General features: G+C 41.3%; 1 protein-coding gene across 1 annotated transcript; it reads right to left on the bottom strand.

Annotated features, from left to right (window-relative positions):
* Positions 1-107: 107 nt before the first annotated feature.
* On the bottom strand, positions 108-16283 carry LOC109877406 (glycine dehydrogenase (decarboxylating), mitochondrial). Its single transcript, XM_020469677.2, has 25 exons — positions 15896-16283; positions 15612-15690; positions 13041-13176; positions 12337-12501; positions 11891-11968; positions 11647-11794; positions 11245-11441; positions 10942-11038; positions 10636-10741; positions 10308-10447; positions 9782-9862; positions 9560-9657; positions 7662-7746; positions 7487-7528; positions 6984-7126; positions 6488-6563; positions 5402-5527; positions 5027-5176; positions 3439-3551; positions 3111-3252; positions 2525-2636; positions 1793-1888; positions 1464-1636; positions 919-999; positions 108-747 (listed from the first exon to the last, which is right to left on the bottom strand). The coding sequence occupies exons 1-25, from the start codon at positions 16178-16180 to the stop codon at positions 607-609; spliced, it is 3090 nt and encodes a 1029-aa protein (XP_020325266.1). The 5' UTR covers positions 16181-16283; the 3' UTR covers positions 108-606.
* Positions 16284-17751: the final 1468 nt, after the last annotated feature.

The raw sequence follows: 17751 nt of genomic DNA, 5'->3' as shown, positions 1-17751 counted from the left end.
CTTCCTTGGGATTCTCATGCCATGTCCATAGACAGAACTGAAGTCTTTCTTTGAACTAATAGTTAAAGCCCAATTAGTTTGATAAATGTATTTTCTTCAATGTCACCTTAGTCTCTGTTTTGGAAATATTTTAATGTCCAAATGTATTAGTGTCTCAGAACAAATCATGTGAGAACATTGTTTAACATTCACATCTAGGTGGCAGTATTTCCTTATGTGGAAAAGAAATGACTGAAGTGTACTTCAAACTGAACAAGAAAAGATTGACAATGTTCAATACAACTATTTTCCTTAAATCATTAAAACTATCCATAATTCCTATCAAGACTAGTATAAGTGATTAGGCAAAAGTGTCAATACACATTTTAAACATTTTCATGCACAGAACACAGCAAATATTAACAAAACCCTACAACTTGATCTACGTGTCAGTCCGGCCCGCTACTTTAGAGCATAAAAACGTCATGAAGGGGGAGAGTCAAGGCAACTATTTGTACAACAGAAAAGAGTCGAGGCACATTGAAATACAGAAACTACAGTGGACGATACAACTCAATGGATTTTCAGAATTTGGAAGTGTGATGACTGGTATAACGGAGACGTTTGTCACGAGGAAGCTCTCTTCTCCTCGTATGGTGACTCATACACGTCCATGGGGGGGCAGGTGCAGACCAGGTGCTGGTCACCGTATATATCGTCAATCCTGGATATGGATGGCCAGAATTTGGTCTCGGGCCTCACAAATGGCTGGAAATGGGGAAAGTGAGTTTACCTTGTTAACAGTTTGGTATTAGAAAGAGTAAGGTGTAAAGATTTTGATAACGCTGATGTAAACATGTTGACATTCACCTGAATCATGAAAACAACAATTTTTAGTGGAGTTGGTAGTGTGTGATGTTTTCCAGAGGGAAGACTCACCAGGGGGAAAGCAGCATACTCCCTGGAGTAGGGCCTGTCCCAGGTAGAGGAGGTGATGCTTGCCAGGGAGTGAGGTGCCATCTGTGGACACAGACCCCAGTCAACACCTATTTTAGCTGGTCTGGTGACGTAAAGAAACTCATGCTACATTTTAGGTGCCACCACTAAAAGCACAGATTTATGCTTAATAACACTATAATAAAAGGTTGTCCATATCAGTGGTATTTCTTAAACAGTAGTGAAAATCTTGCTTTTTAAGTTCATACTCTAAACCAACCCCAAATAATGTTGACTCGTCCTATTCTCGTATGTGCCCAAACCATACATAAAAAATAATTACACTTCAGAAACCCCGTCTCAAAACAGACAGTTTCAAAAATGCTTGCCATTTCCTCAGAGGATGTCAACAACACAAAACTGTTAAGTTGAAACTAACACCGATTTGACTTAGTAAAATTGCTATGAGTTTAATGACCACTGTATGTAGCTGATTACATGGCTTGACATGCAATTTGTTAGTTGTCTGAGTCAGGCCAGTGACGTACCTTCAATGGGTTAATGCGGGCATCCATCCTGCCTTCCTCGATATCTGCTATTTCCTGTCTGATTCCCATCAGCGAGTCACAGAAGCGGTCCATCTCTGCCTTGTCCTCCGACTCAGTGGGCTCGATCATCAGGGTTCCTGCCACGGGCCACGACATGGTGGGGGCATGGAAACCTGACCAAGGTCAGACACAGGGGGATGAGAAGGCTCACGGGTAAATTCAATAAAACTATTCCTATTTTTTTTTTTACTCAGAGTAAGAGACAAGTGGACCATGTTGACTTTTCAGCAGTGCCCAACTATCCGTTAATGCAGTGTGTTCCAGCTCACCGTAATCCTGCAGCCTTTTCGCCACATCCACCGCTTCAATGTTTGCAGATTTCTTGAATGGCCTCACATCCAAAATAAATTCATGAGCACAAAAGCCTGTGGACCAAAACAAATCGGTGTTAAAGCAACATTTTGCTAGTGTTGGCTAATTACTGAAGGACTTTATAAAGTGATGTAATCAAAAGCTAAATGTTTACTTTTATTTGGGAGTGTGAACATCCATTACAAATGGAATATGGTTCCAAGTGACAGATGCAAAGGTATTAAAGTTTAGGAACAAAATCTAAGAAGATCATCTGGCAATAATTGTATGATCTTGTGTAGAAAAGATCATTGCTTTCAGTGATGGTGTTATTTTTCCCTCCAGTCAGATTTGGTGACTGGTCCCGTCCACTCCGTTTTAAGTCCTGTGCAGCTTGTGCATATCGTAGAGGGAAAAAGACAAGTATGTGTTCCTGCGAGTCTTAGCTTTCAGGAATGGGGTCATAATAGCTTATAGCTCCAACTGTTCAAAAATGTGAGCCACATTTGTAGGAAGTAAAACAGACCGCTCTGTTTGTCCCGACCGCTTTTAGCGGATATCAAAAGATTACTCATGTACCCGTGGTTCTATGAACTAAATGGCACATTCGTTTCTCGCGACCCCCATTTTCAAATCAAGAAATCCGACAAGGTCATGACCCCTAGTTTGGAAAACGCTGCCATATGGTGTGAATATGAACTACCACTCACCTTTCCTGCCTTTGAAGAGGATTTTGTAGTGGCTCTCCAGTCTCTTGGCCATATAGTTGGCATTCAGGATAGCCACCTCTGTGGCGTGAACCAGCCCCTTGGCTCCCATCATCTACACAGTAGGATACAAGGTCATGGTCTATATCGACATGTACTCAACTGTTGTCACTGCTTTAGTTGCATGTTCTCTCTGCATTTGCCTAGAAAGACAAATTGAGTATCCTGAATAACACTATTCTAACAAATCTATCCTTATTGAAATTCCATGGCACTGAACCATAAGATGCATGTTGGCATGTAATGTCATGACTTGTATACTGGAGGCAGCTCTGCAGTGGTCACAAGCTGGCATAGCCACAAAGTCATAGAATCTGATTTTGAACCTAACATTAACCACACTGCTAATCCTGATGCCTAACCTTAAATTAAAGACCAAAAACCACATTTTGGTTTCCATTACATTTTCACAATATAGCCAATATTGACTTTGACTTTGCACCAATCTAGCAGATATCACTCAGTTCTTCCTCCAAGCCAATATTCATGACAAACGTCAACCTGCTCTTAGGATAGATGTAGTACTGACCTTGATGTAAGCCCAGGAGATGGGCAGGATGGCACTGGAGCCCCAGGGGGCAGCACTGATGGTGCCCAGGGAGCTGGACATGTTGCCTGCTGACATTAAGACCACTGGGTGGCTAGGCAGGAACGGGGCGAGGTGCTCCTTCCTGTTTAACATACACAACTCGATTTCAAGTCAAAAGTAATTACTTATCCACTTTTTAAATTGTTTTTTTTTGCACTAATACTTAGTGAGAGTAGTGTTTCCTGACAAGGAAAAAAACTTGGCCAGACATAGATCTGCTTTGGGCAGGTTGAGTTTGTGCTTAGCCCATCAATGTGCATTCACTTACACTCCAATAGGTCCCATCCCTGGTCCTCCGCCTCCGTGGGGGATACAGAAGGTCTTGTGGAGGTTCAAGTGAGAGACGTCAGATCCATAGTCACCAGGACGACACAGGCCCACCTGTAGAGTAGAGAGCAAACCAGGTAGGAGAGAGCGGTGATGACAATGTGGTAGAAAGGCAATTCTCCAAAGTTACACTCATTTGCAGAAGAGGGCGCTACTGTACTCTGGGGGGTAAAATGCATTAGACCTGAGTTCAAAATTTTTCCAATTGAATAGCTCAAATATACTACATGACCAAAAGTATGTGGACACCTGCTCAGGGAACATCTCATTCCAAAATCATGGGCATTAATATGGAGTTGGTCCCACCATTGCTGCTACAACATCCTCCACTCTTCTGGGAAGGCTTTCCACAAGATGTTGGGACATGCAGGGACTTGCTTCCATTCAGCCACAAGAGCATTCGAGGTTGGGCACTGATGTTGGGCGATTAAGGTTAGCTCGCAGTCGGTACTCCAATTCATCCCAAAGATGTTCGAAGGGGTTGAGGTCAAGGCTCTGTGCAGGTCAGTCAAGTTCTTCCACACCGATTGACAAACCATTTCTGTATGGACCTCATTTTTTTGCACTGTCATGCTGAAACTTCCTACCCCAAACTGTTGCCACAATGTTGGAAGCACAGAATTCACTAGAATGTCATTGTATAATGTAGCGTTAAGATTTCCCGTCACTGGAACTAACCACTTCAGCAGACTCTTGGCATTGCGCAAGGGGATCTTAGGCTTGTGGCTGCTCGGCCATGGAAACCCATTCCATGAAGCACCCGACGAGCAGTTCTTCTGCTCACATTGCTTCCAGAGGCCGTTAGTAACTAAGTACCGAATGTTGTAACCAGGGACAGACTTTTTTTTTTACACTACGTGTACTCTGTGGTCCCGTTCTGTGAGCTTGTGGGGCATACCACTTTGCGGCTGAGCCGGTGTTGCTCATAGACATTTCCACTTCAATAACAGCACTTACAGTTGACCGGGGCAGCTCTAGCAGGGCAGACATTTGACAAACTGACTTGTTGGAAAGGAGGCATTCTATGACGGTGCCACGTTGAAAGTCACTGAGCTCTTCAGTATGGGCCATTCTACTGCCAATGTTTGTTTATGGAGATTACATGGCTGTGTGCTCAATTATATACACCGGTCAGCAACAGATGTGGCTGAAATAGCCAAATCCACTAATTTGAAGGGATGTCCACATACTTTTGGCCAGGTAGTGTATTTATGCTTTAGAATGGCACTTCCTGTTTTGGCGGGAAATACTGGCTTACCCGAAGAGAAAAGTGATTTATTCTCAGGACAGAACATTTGTAAAATACTGAAAATATTCAACCATACGCTGTAGAATAGTGCAATCCCTGAGACGCTTGTAAAAAATATATACATACTTTCATATACACTTCTGTAATATGACTCAATATTAAAATAATGGGTCCATGATTCAATTAACATCTGGATAAGTAACCCCATTTTAATTTTTATTTTTTTTACCAAAAAAGATCTTTCAACAGTTTTAGTACACAGCTTATACTCTTCTCTCACCTGTGCATTCATATTAGCACCATCCAGGTAGACCTGTCCTCCGTTCTGGTGGATGAGATTGCAGACATCATCAATGCTCTCCTCAAACACACCAAAAGTAGAGGGGTACGTGATCATCATGGCTGCCAGGTTAGCCTTGTGTTTGTCCACCTGAGAGGGGAATAATGTGTTAGTCTGTGACTCTGCAACATGACAGTCCACTTTTAGGGGGGGGGGGGGGGGGGTAATTGACTGCCAATTACACTAGCAGTACATAGTGAGTGACCTGACTGTCGGGCCATCATGTTCCGCAATGATTTTTTTAGTGCGGCTGGTTAGATTGAAAGGCTACTCTAATAGAATCAGATTAGCAGAATCACTCCAACCAGCTCTTACCAGTGCCTTGAGATTTGCCATGTCAATGTTGCCATCCTTGTCCACCTCCACCACCTGCACCTTCATGCCAGCCATCTGGGCACTGGCCGGGTTGGTACCATGGGCTGACTTGGGAATCAGACAAACCTGAGCGAAAGGAAAATATCAGAAACAGTTGCACTCAGACCATCAAAGTAAAAGAGAGAATTAAGACTCAACAAATCAACCATTAGATATGCAATCACACCGTCTTAAGATTTCAAAGCACAAATCTACAATTGACATCAAACATTTAAAATAGGTCTTCAAATTATTTTAACCCTTTTATAAAGGAGACTTATTTTGACATTTTGCAAAATTGTCACACAAGGTCACCAAGACCTGTGTGTTTGTTGGGTAACGTTTACATTTCCCCCCTAACAGGAAAAACAAACTGAGCTCAATCTATTTTGCCCATGACTTGCAGTTCACAAAAAACACCAAATATGGGATCTTGGAATCAAGTAACTTCCAGACAGTGTGGTATTTTCTGTCCCTTATTTGCTTAACTGTGGACCTTGACTGTTTCAAGAGCTCACGCCACTATCAAAGAAGTGCTTATAATAGTTAGAAAATAAAGGCCAAATTAGAAAACTGGAAAGCTAATTGAACGAGCATTCTTATCTTCGGTCACTGTTCTATCATATTCCCATCACCAGATGTACTCAAGTCACTTCAACCCAGCACATTGTGACACTTGGGGCCTTTCAAAGTTCCTGTAGAAGTATCCAAAACAACCCTCTTCTTCAGATAGAGCTTTTCCAATACAATGTCTGTTGACAAACAAGTGATTGTACTTAAAAGGAGTCCCTTTATGGCTTTACATGTGATAAAAGATTGTAGGTGGGTCTAAGTATCATGTATTACATACAGGTTGTTTACAGGGAAATGGGTGACGGCAGCAAACATTCAGACTGAAAATGAATTAAAGTCACTTGTAGTACGCAAACCAACATGTACTTTGATCTAATATTATAACAATTAACCAAGGGTGGGTTATTTTGATTCTACAGGGCCTAGCATGTGTGCTAGAAAAGATGTGTTCAGTTTCATCAGAACCATACTTACTGTTCTATGGGCCTCTCCTTTAGAGTTCAGGTAGGCTTTGATGGCCGCGAGGCCAGCGTATTCTCCCTGAGCACCACTGAAAGACGAGGTTATACAGTCTTAATGTACCAGACATGCTCAGACACATGCGCCCAGTGAAGTCTCAGCATAATCAAAACGTGCCGAGTTCAAAGGTTAGTCTATATGAGCGTCATAGTAACTATAAAGGAAAAGCATGGAATAAGAGTTGAACAACCAGGCCGCTATCTTTCCAAGCCAATGTAGCACAATGTGCTTTTCATCAGCCCAATTTATACTGATAAGTGGGGGACTTGGACCCATAATTATCAGCCACAAACTGAGTTATATGGCCAAATAAAATTAATCAATTGGACAACGTGGTATGTGTAACAGAGGGCGACAGGGAAATCACGCTTGGATAAGGAGTCTGGGAAACTGAAATCCCAGTTGGTCATGAATACCCCAGACTGAATATTGCTGTCAGTGAGGGGCTTACCTGTTGGGTTGGAAGGAGATCTTGTCATAGCCAGTCACCTCACAGAGATCCTTCTCCAGCTGCCTGAAGAGCTGCTGATAACCCTCAGCCTGGTCCAGGGGACAGAAGGGGTGAAGGTTGGCAAACTCCTTCCAGGTGATGGGCTAAAAACAGTGGGAAAGAGAGAACAAAGGGAGAAATATGGTAAATGACAGTTAGCGATGTCCTTATGACTTGTACAATGTTTTGTCATAAGGTAAGCTAGTGTTTTTCACAACACCACCACCATAAGGAGGAGAAATAAAATATTAATTAAATCAGGGTTGGGGTCAATTCAAATCGAAGAGTCAATTCAGGAACTGATTTGAATTTAAAAATGGAAACTTAAAAGTAAAAGCTATTTATTCTAAGTTTATTGGGAAATCATTGCAAGCTAAAGCCCTTTAATTATTGGTGCAATCTCAGTACTTCCTGTTATTGACTGCCTTCTAACCGAATTGACCCCAACCCTGATATTAACTCACCATGAGCTCTGAAGAACTGTTTAGCTTCATTGTGCAGGAACCCTGACATGGAAAACAAAATGGATATTACAAATGGCGTTGGCCGAGAAATCTTTTCAGTAGTTCGTAAGTTTTTAGTATTCAGACCATGGAAAAAATGCTAAAGTTCAAAAAACTTTGCTTTCCCATAACTCACCAGTGGGATCATGCTGTGAACCAGAGAGATGTCCTTGTTCTCCAAGCGTTTCATGTAGCGCACAATGTTGGTCTCCGAATGGTAACTGCATGGGATGAAGAATAGGGGTGAATCAAGATTATAAAGATACGTTTTAGGCCTAATGTGTTATTTTACTTTAAAACCTTAGTGCTTAAACCCTGTATTATCCCTTATACAGTACCAGTCAAAAGTTGACACCTACTCAATCCAGGGTTTTTCTGTATTTTTACTGTTTTCGACATTGTAGAATAATAGTGAAGACTTCAAAACTATGAAATAACACATATGGAATCATGTAGTAACCAAAAAAAAGTGATGAAATTAAATGAAAATATTTTATATTGGCATTCTCTCAACCAGCTTCATGAGGTAGTCATCTGGAATGCATTTCAATTAACAGGTGTGCCTTGTTAATTTGTGGAATTTCTTTCCTTCTTAATGCATTTGAGCCAATCAGTTGTGTTGTGACAAGGTAAGGATGGTATACAGAAGACGATATTTTACCAAATAGGGCTAAGTCCATATTATGGCAAGAACAGCTCAAATAAGCAAAGAGAAACGACAGTAAATCCTTACTTTAAGACAGTCAGTCAATCTGTAAAATATCAAGAACTTTGAAAGTTTCTTCAAGTGCAGTCGCAAAAACCATCAAGTGCTATGATGAAGCTGGCTCTCATAAGGACCGCCACAGGAAAGGAAGACCCAGAGTTACCTCTGCTGCAGAGGATAAGTTCATTAGAGTTACCGGCCTCAGAAATTGCAGCCCAAATAAATGCTTCAGAGTTCAAGTAACAGACACATTTCAACATCAACTGCTCAGAGGAAACTGTGTGAAATCAGGCCTTCATGGCCAAACTGCTGCAAAGAAACCACTACTAAAGGACACCAATAAGAAGAGACTTGCTTGGGCCAAGAAACATGAGCAATGGACATTAGACCGGTGGAAATGTGTCCAAATTGAGTCCAAATTGCAATTTTTGGTTTCAATCGCTGTGTCTTTGTGAGACGCAGAGTAAGAGAACGGATGATCTCTACATGTGTGGTTCCCACCGTGAAGTGTGGAGGAGGTGTGATGGTGCTTTGCTGGTGACCCGGTCTGATTTATTTAGAATTCAAGGCACACATAACCAGCATGGCTCCCACAGCATTCTGCAGCGATACGCCATCCCATCTGGTTTGCGCTTAGTGGGACTATCATTTGTTTTTCAACAGGACAATGATCCAACACAACTCCAGGTTGTATAAGGGCAATGTTTTGACCAAGGAGGAGAGTGAGTGCTGCATCAGATGACCTGGCCTCCACAATCACCTGACCTCAACCCAATTGAGATGGTTTGGGATGAGTTGGACCGCAGACTGAAGGAAAAGTAGCCAATAAGTGCTCAGCATGTGGGAACTGTTGGAAAAGCATTCCAGGTGAAGCTGGTTGAGAGAATGTCAAGAGTGTGCAAAGCAAAGGGTGGCTACTTTGAAGAATCTAAAATATATTTTTGTTTAACACTTTTTTGTTTACAACATGAACCCATGTGTTTTATTTCATAGTTTTGAGCTCTTCACTATTTTTCTACAATGTAGGAAATAGTAAAATAAAGAAAAACCCTTGAATGAGTAGGTGTGTCCAAACTTTCTACTGGTACTGTATGTGTAACAACCTTATGCTATCAGTGCAAGGAATTATTCTACCAAGCATCAATTGGAGTTTGGGACAACAAAGACAATAATCACGGAACGTCACCTAATGTCTCTCACCACTCTGGTGTCATTATACTGATAATACTATCATCACTGAGAACACAAGTCAACAACAGTTATGGCATAACAAGCTCATCCTTATTACGGCAAATATTGTAATATTTAGCAGCTACAAACAGACCAACCTGTTGAAGACTGTGTGAACGAGGTACTTGCTGGTCCTCTTGAAAGGACTACCCATAATGCCTTTCACTCTTTCACCCATCTTCTCAGCAATCAGCTCCTGTAAATTGAGATTTCAATTAAATTTGATATTTGTCCTATGGCTTCAAGACGGACCTTTGCACGCTCTTAAGAAAGCAATGCTGAATATATGCATTATCTTATTCCATTGAAAGCAAACGTACCGCTGAGGATTCACATCCAAAGACCCAGAGCAGATCGTCCAAGTCTCTCTCCGTCACGGTCTCATCCAGAGACACACCTAACTAGGTAAACAAATCATTTCAACCAAAAGTAAACTTGTCCGAGAGATTTACATGGTTAACAAAACATCACGCCAGGGTAAGCCTAAATGAAACACCCTTATTTTAAGTGTTTCTAAAATCCCCTATGCGAAAAATGAATGTTAAAAAAAACAATTGGAACCATTTCCCTGTTTGATTGCTAGGTTATGACACCGCCACTGTGGAGCTCTATGGAGGGGGTCTTAATATGAGTGTATCTATGCTTCTGTGTGCTTTAATGACAATGTATTCTAACACAGAACCCAAACCAGCTGCGCGCGCCATTGTGCATACATTTATTTTGTCACCCATCACCAAACGCGATCACGACACGCTGGTTAAAATATCAAAACAAACTCTGACGACATGGGAACACTGGGTGGATGTGTATGTAACTTGTTCCCAAACTGTATCTGTTACTACTCACCACTCCCTCACTGTAGACACGCAGATTGATCTCCCTTTGGACAGCCCTCTCCAGGATGTCCTTGGCTGCCACACTGCAGCCAACCTTCAGCGTATCGAAGAACATCTCACTGTGCAGCCTGTGTCCGGCCCGCTTCAGACCTGATACAAAAGGAGGGAGAGAGGCATTTCTAAAAACTCAAAGAATACATTTGTAAATCTGAAAATAAGCTATGTTACCACTGTCTTTCTCAATGCACCCTTATAGTTGAAATTAGCTAACTATTGATTGATCGTAAAAGTTGTGACGTAAAAATGGATCAGTGCAGTCAGGGTGTCAGAGGACATACCTTCAGCCAGTATCAGTGCAGCATTGTGTGTCCTCTCAGCAATGTGCTTTAAGCCTTGGGGTCCATGATACACCCCAAACATGGCTGCCATGTTGGCCAGCAGAGCCTGAAAGACAGATACATTTGAAGGTGAGAAACTTTATTTTCAAAAAATAAATATTAATAATTCATAAATGAAGACAACCACTGCATTGAGATTTTTTACACAAACAAACTTTCATAAGAGATGAATACACTAAGGTAATAATCCTGTCCTGGGGCAAAGAGTGTTGGTATTGGGGGGGGGGGGGGGGGGGAGTACAGTACCTGCGCAGTACAGATGTTACTGGTGGCCTTGTCTCTACGTATGTGCTGCTCTCTGGTCTGCAGAGCCAGACGGTACACCTCCTTACCAGCTGCATCCCTGCAGACAAACATGGGGCCTTTCAAACCAATGTACATTGAGATAGTCTTTATGTATATGTGCATTCTGTATATTTCAGTCTTTTCCACTGTGAGCAAGAATTCTATGAAGTCAATCAACATGTTTATAAAGCCCAACATTGAACAATCTCAAGAGATCTGACTTCCATTCTGAACAGGGCCCATGTGAATCTTAAGGGCTCTCACCTGGTCACTCCCACCATCCTGCCAGGCATCATCCTGACCAGGTTTTCTTTGACAGAGAAGAAGGCAGCATGGGGACCACCGTAGCAGAGTGGTACTCCGAACCTCTGGGAGCTGCCCAGGGCGATGTCCACCCCAAACTCTCCAGGGGGGCGCAGCACACACAGGGCCAGCAGGTCAGTGGCACAGCAAGCCAGAGCCTGCAGGGATGAGAGACGGGGAGTCTTCAAACAAGTCACTTCGGCACCAAACTGGAATCACCACATAATGAGGGGTCCTTTCCTACCAAACGAGGAGCAACAATTCCAAAATAACACTACCAAACCCCAACCCACATTTACTTTAAGATAGCATCCAAGGTTAATAAACCATTACTACCAATGTCAGACGTGGCAGCTCTCTTACCCCTCCCTTGTGAGCGCGGTCCACCAGCGCAGTGAAATCCTCCACTCTGCCGTCGGTGTCTGGGTACTGGAACAGCACACCGCTCACATCCTTCCCACTGAAGTCCATCTCATGAGGCAGCTTCAGCACAGTCTTGACCCCGATGTAGCTGTTGGTCAACAATCAGAGCACCCATAATGAGGATGCTGCTTTTAGTACACAGTTCTAACCTTGGTCTGAGTGAAGCTTTGAAGGATGTCCGTACTTGGCTCTGGTCTGCACCACAGCAATCGTCTGAGGGTGGCATCGTGAGTCGATGTAGAACGTCCTTCTCTTGTTCTGTCTGTAGGGAACATAAACAATTAAAGATGCAATATTTCACTTTTTAGGCAGCCTGACCAAATCCACATAGAAATTCAGTTATAGATCTGTCATTCTAATTTAAAGCAAGTCTAAGAAGCACAATGATACAATGATTCTCTACACTATACTTGCTTGTTTTGTCACAAATTCTGCACATTTTAGGAACCAGGAAATGGAGAAGCGATTTCCGCATAGTGCACCTTTAACATGTGTAGGGCCAGAAAAAGTAACCTCACCAGGAGAAACTCTGGGCCTTATTTATAGACTATAACTAGACCCTATACGATACTAAATTAACTACCCTTTAATGGTCAGCCACTATTTCTCTTATGTTTATTCTCCCCTCACCTATGACAGAGCTGCATGGCCTCAGCGGCTGCTGTCGCCTCATCCAGCAGAGAGGCGTTGGCCACAGCCATGCCCGTGATGTCACAGATCATGGTCTGATAGTTGAGCAGACTCTCCAGGCGACCCTGAGCCACCTCAGGCTGATAGGGGGTGTACTGTGTCACCCTGAGGAGAACAGGAGACACAGAGAAATGATTACACATTACATGTACTTGCTACGACTGTGATATGTGGTTGTCTCACCTAGCTATCTTAAGATGAATGCACTAATCAGGTAAATGACTCAAATATTTGTTTTAATGTAAGAATGTATGACAATACACAGAAAAAACAAAACTATTTTTCAAGGAATCGAGATACTAGGGTTAAGTGGGTGGAAGTTAATGAAAATAAAGTCAGTGCTGTCTTGTTTTAAGTCGGACATAAAACAGATCCCAAGATCCCACATGTGAGGATGTAATTTAATGCAGTGCAAACCTAAACTGGAAACTTGAGCCTCAAGTCAAAATATGTATTTGATTAGGGGCACATTTTTCTGCAATGTAGCAATTAGTGATTTAATGACAAGCAGAAGCCCATACATATATGCACCTTGAGTGCACAATCAAACAGTATCTTGCTCTACTGATGGAGACAACTTGGCTAGATGCAGAACACATCACAACTCTTTTGTTTTTGTGGGTTTGTACCAAAGTGACCGTTACCATCCTGAATTCTCCAGAAGGTTTCTCTGTATAACTGGAGGCACTGAGCAGTTGTAGTAGCCCATTCCGATATAAGACCTCCACACCTTGTTCTTTGATGCAATCTTTTGGAGATGCTCCAAGACTTGATTCTCACCTGCAGAAATAGAAATCACAATTGACATCACATATATTTGAGGAAAAAGTGCATTAAACAATTATACCCATACATTTTCTGAACAAACCACTCAAACAAATGGGCAGTAACATCATATAGCATCAGATTCACTGTCAAAATGGAGTGGGAAGGAAATTACACTAAACAGCTTTGTGTACTCCACGTCACTGTGTCGTGTTCTGTGTGAACTGTATACAACATTTCTGTGCGTGTAGAATGCACTTCCATTTGTGCATCATATTTCTATCTATTGTAGGGGACAATTATGTGCAACATTTGGACCCTTTCCCAAAGGTTAGTAATCTAGCCTAATTCTCCAGTGCTGTAGGGGAGATCAACCAATATACACCTAGACACTGGAATTCCTCAGGCATGCCGTCGCTGCTTATCAACGCCCTCAGCAAGGAATGGACAATACTACCCCTTTGAATCGAGTGCCCAAAGTACTCTCATCAGGATGAGCATTTCTATGGTTATTTCTAATGGGGTATACCACCATACGATCAGAAAAAGGTGAACATTTTCAGTTTGAGTTTAGGTGGCAATTTTTTTTACTGTAAATCCATTTAAAAAATGCTTGCTTTATGACTCAGCAGCACAAGAGAAGGGTGTTTGGAAATCTAACATTTGACAACAAATAACAAAACAAGTGAAAGCATTATCTGTAGTGGAGGCCAGTGGTTTAGTGTGTGTGTGTGTGTGTGTGTGTGTGTGTGTGTGTGTGTGGTGGGGGTGGGGGCTACTGTGGAGCTGCACATTTCATTAGAGAGGACAGTTTTCCCATGGTCCCAAAGTTCCTCAAAGCATCAGAAAAGCCTGATTCAGAACCATCCAGCACATCTATTGTTGTGAAGAGAATCCCTTGCTGGCTTTGTAAACCAACCCCCCCCCCAAAAAAAGCTGAACAGGCAAAAAGCAGTATAGCCTCCAGTTTGTTCCTTCAGCATGGTTAGCTACATAATGGAACAAGACAGAAAGGAGTGACCGAGGGTGGTCTTAGTAACCCCCCTCGACCTTCTTATTAAGCATTGTGAATATTAAGTCAATCATTTTGCATAACAATAATGTTGGAAACTCCCCAAATAGCAGATAAGTGTTATTTTAGATAATCTGATCAGTAAGTGTTATTTTATAGCATCTGATCAGTAAGTAGTATTTAAGTACACTAGGCCAAGCCTTCATTACCAATTACTTATTCCTCTCACCATGTTGAGCACTGCTGGAATATCAGGATAGTGAAAACAATGACTAATGTAACTGATGCAAAATGATGCAGCAATAATACTAGGGATTTTGACAGCTGAGAGTTTCAATACATGACATTGACACTCCAAAACGAGTAGTTTGTATTACATTGATTATTGCAGAGATGGGTGACTGTTAAGAGTTCATCAATGTGGCCGGGTGAGAATATTGGCAAAATAAGAATAATCTTTGATGTGCCTTCGATGAAAATTGTCATCAGCAATACTTTTGTCTGTTTTCAAATTACTTTGCTTAATTAAATAGTGTATTATGGCCATATTGTCAGTTGCTTAAGAACAATGATTTTAATAAATGCAACCCATTACACAGAACAAGGTAAATTAGTAATACAATATACTGTACTTGTCCAGAATAGTATTTTTATAGACTTGTAAATCTCAAGTGATAACAGTATGAGACTTCAGTCTCTGGTGTAATAATGCAGGGGGTTTGCCAGGGAAATATGCCTAGTGAGTGTTTTGTAGACAATCAACTATTATTGATAGTAAGACATTTAAAAGGTCTCCTAGTTCTCTTAATCGATTGAAAATCCACCTGGCTCTTATTAAATGCAACAAAAAAAATGTATTAAAGTAAGAATACCAAAACACATCAACTTAACCATATTAGGAATTCCATGAAGCTTGTTTGCACATGTCAGTCGTCTGTGATGTAATGTTAACGCTATAACCAGATTGAACTGGACTTGGGACAGGAGCTCAAGGCTGAACTTTACACTCCAATTGCCATCCTATTAGCATCGGCTTCCCAACAGGAGATTGGTGCTGCTCGTTGAGTTCCGCAAAAACAACTCCAAATATGTTCAAAGGAAGACTTAACGGTGAAGAGGGCTTCACAATAGGAGTGCAACCTACATTTCAGCCAGTCGCTTGCTTGGCTTGATTTACAATGTTAAAAGAAAACTCAGACGAGCAAAATAGGCAGACAAAACATAAATGCAAATAAATAAAACTAATCAAGATAACATTTGACGGGGAAATCAACAGCAATAATGAAACGCACTGGAAAAACAAAATCATACCAGAAGCGGAATTTTATAACAGGCAATATTGCCTCATCGTGTTGTAAAATCCCGCTTCTATATAGAGAACGCACACACATCAACAATAACACGTGCTGTTAAAGATGATGAAAGAAGATGAACTTACAGAGAGGATCATCCATTTTCATACTTCTTTGAATACGGATGGATTCTGGAACTGTATCTTCTATCAACTGGGCGATTGACTGTAAAACAATGTATAAAAAACGCACTAAAACTATATACATTGTTGAAAGTTCAGCTGTTTATGACAAGAAACATGCAAGACCGCCTGCAGGCATTAGATCGACACATTAGCCTACTTTCTGTCCTATCAATTCTCTATTTATCCAAATGTTTGTAAATCTGTCCTATCAAGTCTCTATTTATCCAAATGTTTGTAAATCTTACCTGAAGTCCAAGAACATCCAGCATCTCCCTTTTCTCCCGTTCGCCTGGACCAATATGTCTCTCTGCAAAATCATCGTGTCTCGGCAGTATTCTGTCTATCTGTCTGGAAGAAGCACAGACTGCAGACATCCGAAGACCGCGGACAGTTACAAAAGCATTGCGGTTTTGGATTCTAGTCTGTAGTTTCCCAAAGAATCGGCTTTGACCAGGTATATGTCTGCAAGGTGCATGTGAATTCACCGATTTGGCGAATAGGATCCCCCAAGACTTCGCACAGCTTTGCATTTTTAACTCACTAAAACAAAAAGCTATTCAAAGAAATCCTTCACACTGCCGACCTCAACTGAATCCCTCAGACATGTGATTTCTCCCAAAGTCTCTGCCATCTACTTCAAACTGCTTAGTTTATACGCCTGCCCCTTAAAAAAGAACTAACCAATCGATAAGAGAAAGGTCGCTGACGCGCTGACGAGCCCCAGTCAAACAGCTGCAGTGAACTTTCTCACGTGCCCGCCCACTGTAAATAAAACGAATCCGCTGCTTTGTATCGGGCGACCATCATCTCCCGCCAGTTAGCTGTCAGTTGGAACGAAGATGCTGTGTTTTGTATTAATTAAAATGTATTACATGTTTACGACCATAGCAAGAGCGCTCGAAACGACATGGCGATGCAGTATGCTTGTGCATGTGTAGGGGAATCGTCTAAGTAAGTAAACAGTGCAATCCCATGAGGTACAAAATGTGTTTTAAATCTTTATCTCAATGATTTTATTTTCATTATTTTGTCATGTGCCCTCCTTGGGTAATATTCACAGGGCCACCAGGAGGCATTTTATTATGCTGGTTGATGTAGGGTACCTTAATTATCCAGTTATTTTTAATATTTGTTGAAAGCAATATAATGATGGAACTATCTTGCCTGATGGATAGTGCCTGCCGTGCCATGGCAGAAATTGTGAATGGGTAAGAAAGGTAACAGAATGTTGCTTTAGAATGGAGGTCACATTGAAGCCAAGCCTCTTACTACCTTTTTGGCAATCTGGACCATATTCAGTATTGTTAACATCTTTGCAATAATGTTTCTGAATTAAACAATTATAAAATACTTTGAGCAAAGATGAACTGAGAATGGAGGCTGTTTGCAACATTTTATAAAATTATTATATTAAATTACTAGAGGGGTTATATCATCAACCCTCAAAGTTCCCGAATGGGGTGAAAATCTCAGGGAGAAATCCAAAACCAGTCTAATTGGAATCAATGGCATTAGAGCCATAGAGGATGCATTTCCAGCTTGTACATATGCAGGGAAATAAAAGCATGGCATGTGATGTATCAGAAATTATGTAAGGGAATTATAGTCAGCCTAAAATATTATCATATAATTATGCATACAGTTTATACCAATTTTCAATATAAATAGCCTAGAAATATACAGCACCATTAAAAAGGTTGGGGTCACTTAGCAATGTCCTTGTTTTTGAAAGAAAAGCTTTTTTGTCCATTAAAATAACATCAAATTGATCAGAAATACAGTGTAGACATTGATAATGTTGTGAATGACTATTGTAGCTGGAAACAGCTGATTTTTTTATGGAATGTCTACATAGGCGTACAGAGGCCCATTATCAGCAACCAACACTCCTGTATTCCAATGGCACGTTGTGATAGCTAATCCAAGTTTATAATTTTAAAAGGCTAATTGATCATTAAAAAACCATTTTGCAATTATGTTAGCACAGCTGAAAACTGTTGTTCTAATTTAAAGAAGCAATAAAACGGGGCTTCTCTAGACTAGTTGAGTATCTGGAGCATCAGCATTTGTGGATTCGATTACAGGTTCAAAATGGCCAAAA

Source organism: Oncorhynchus kisutch, linkage group LG3, assembly GCF_002021735.2.
Source record: "Oncorhynchus kisutch isolate 150728-3 linkage group LG3, Okis_V2, whole genome shotgun sequence".
Lineage (NCBI taxonomy): Eukaryota > Metazoa > Chordata > Actinopteri > Salmoniformes > Salmonidae > Oncorhynchus > Oncorhynchus kisutch.
The sequence above is the reverse complement of the archived record's forward strand: the minus strand, read 5'-3'. Positions and strand labels throughout refer to the sequence as shown.

Coding starts and splice junctions, on each gene's coding strand:
- LOC109877406 (XM_020469677.2), bottom strand. CDS start 16,180: ATGCAAAGCTGTGCGAAGTCTTGGGGGATCCTATTCGCCAAATCGGTG. Junction 10,448..10,635: donor TGCACTGATACTGGCTGAAG/GTATGTCCTCTG, acceptor CTTTTGTATCAG/GTCTGAAGCGGGCCGGACAC. Junction 1,637..1,792: donor GAAAAGGCTGCAGGATTACG/GTGAGCTGGAAC, acceptor GACCTTGGTCAG/GTTTCCATGCCCCCACCATG.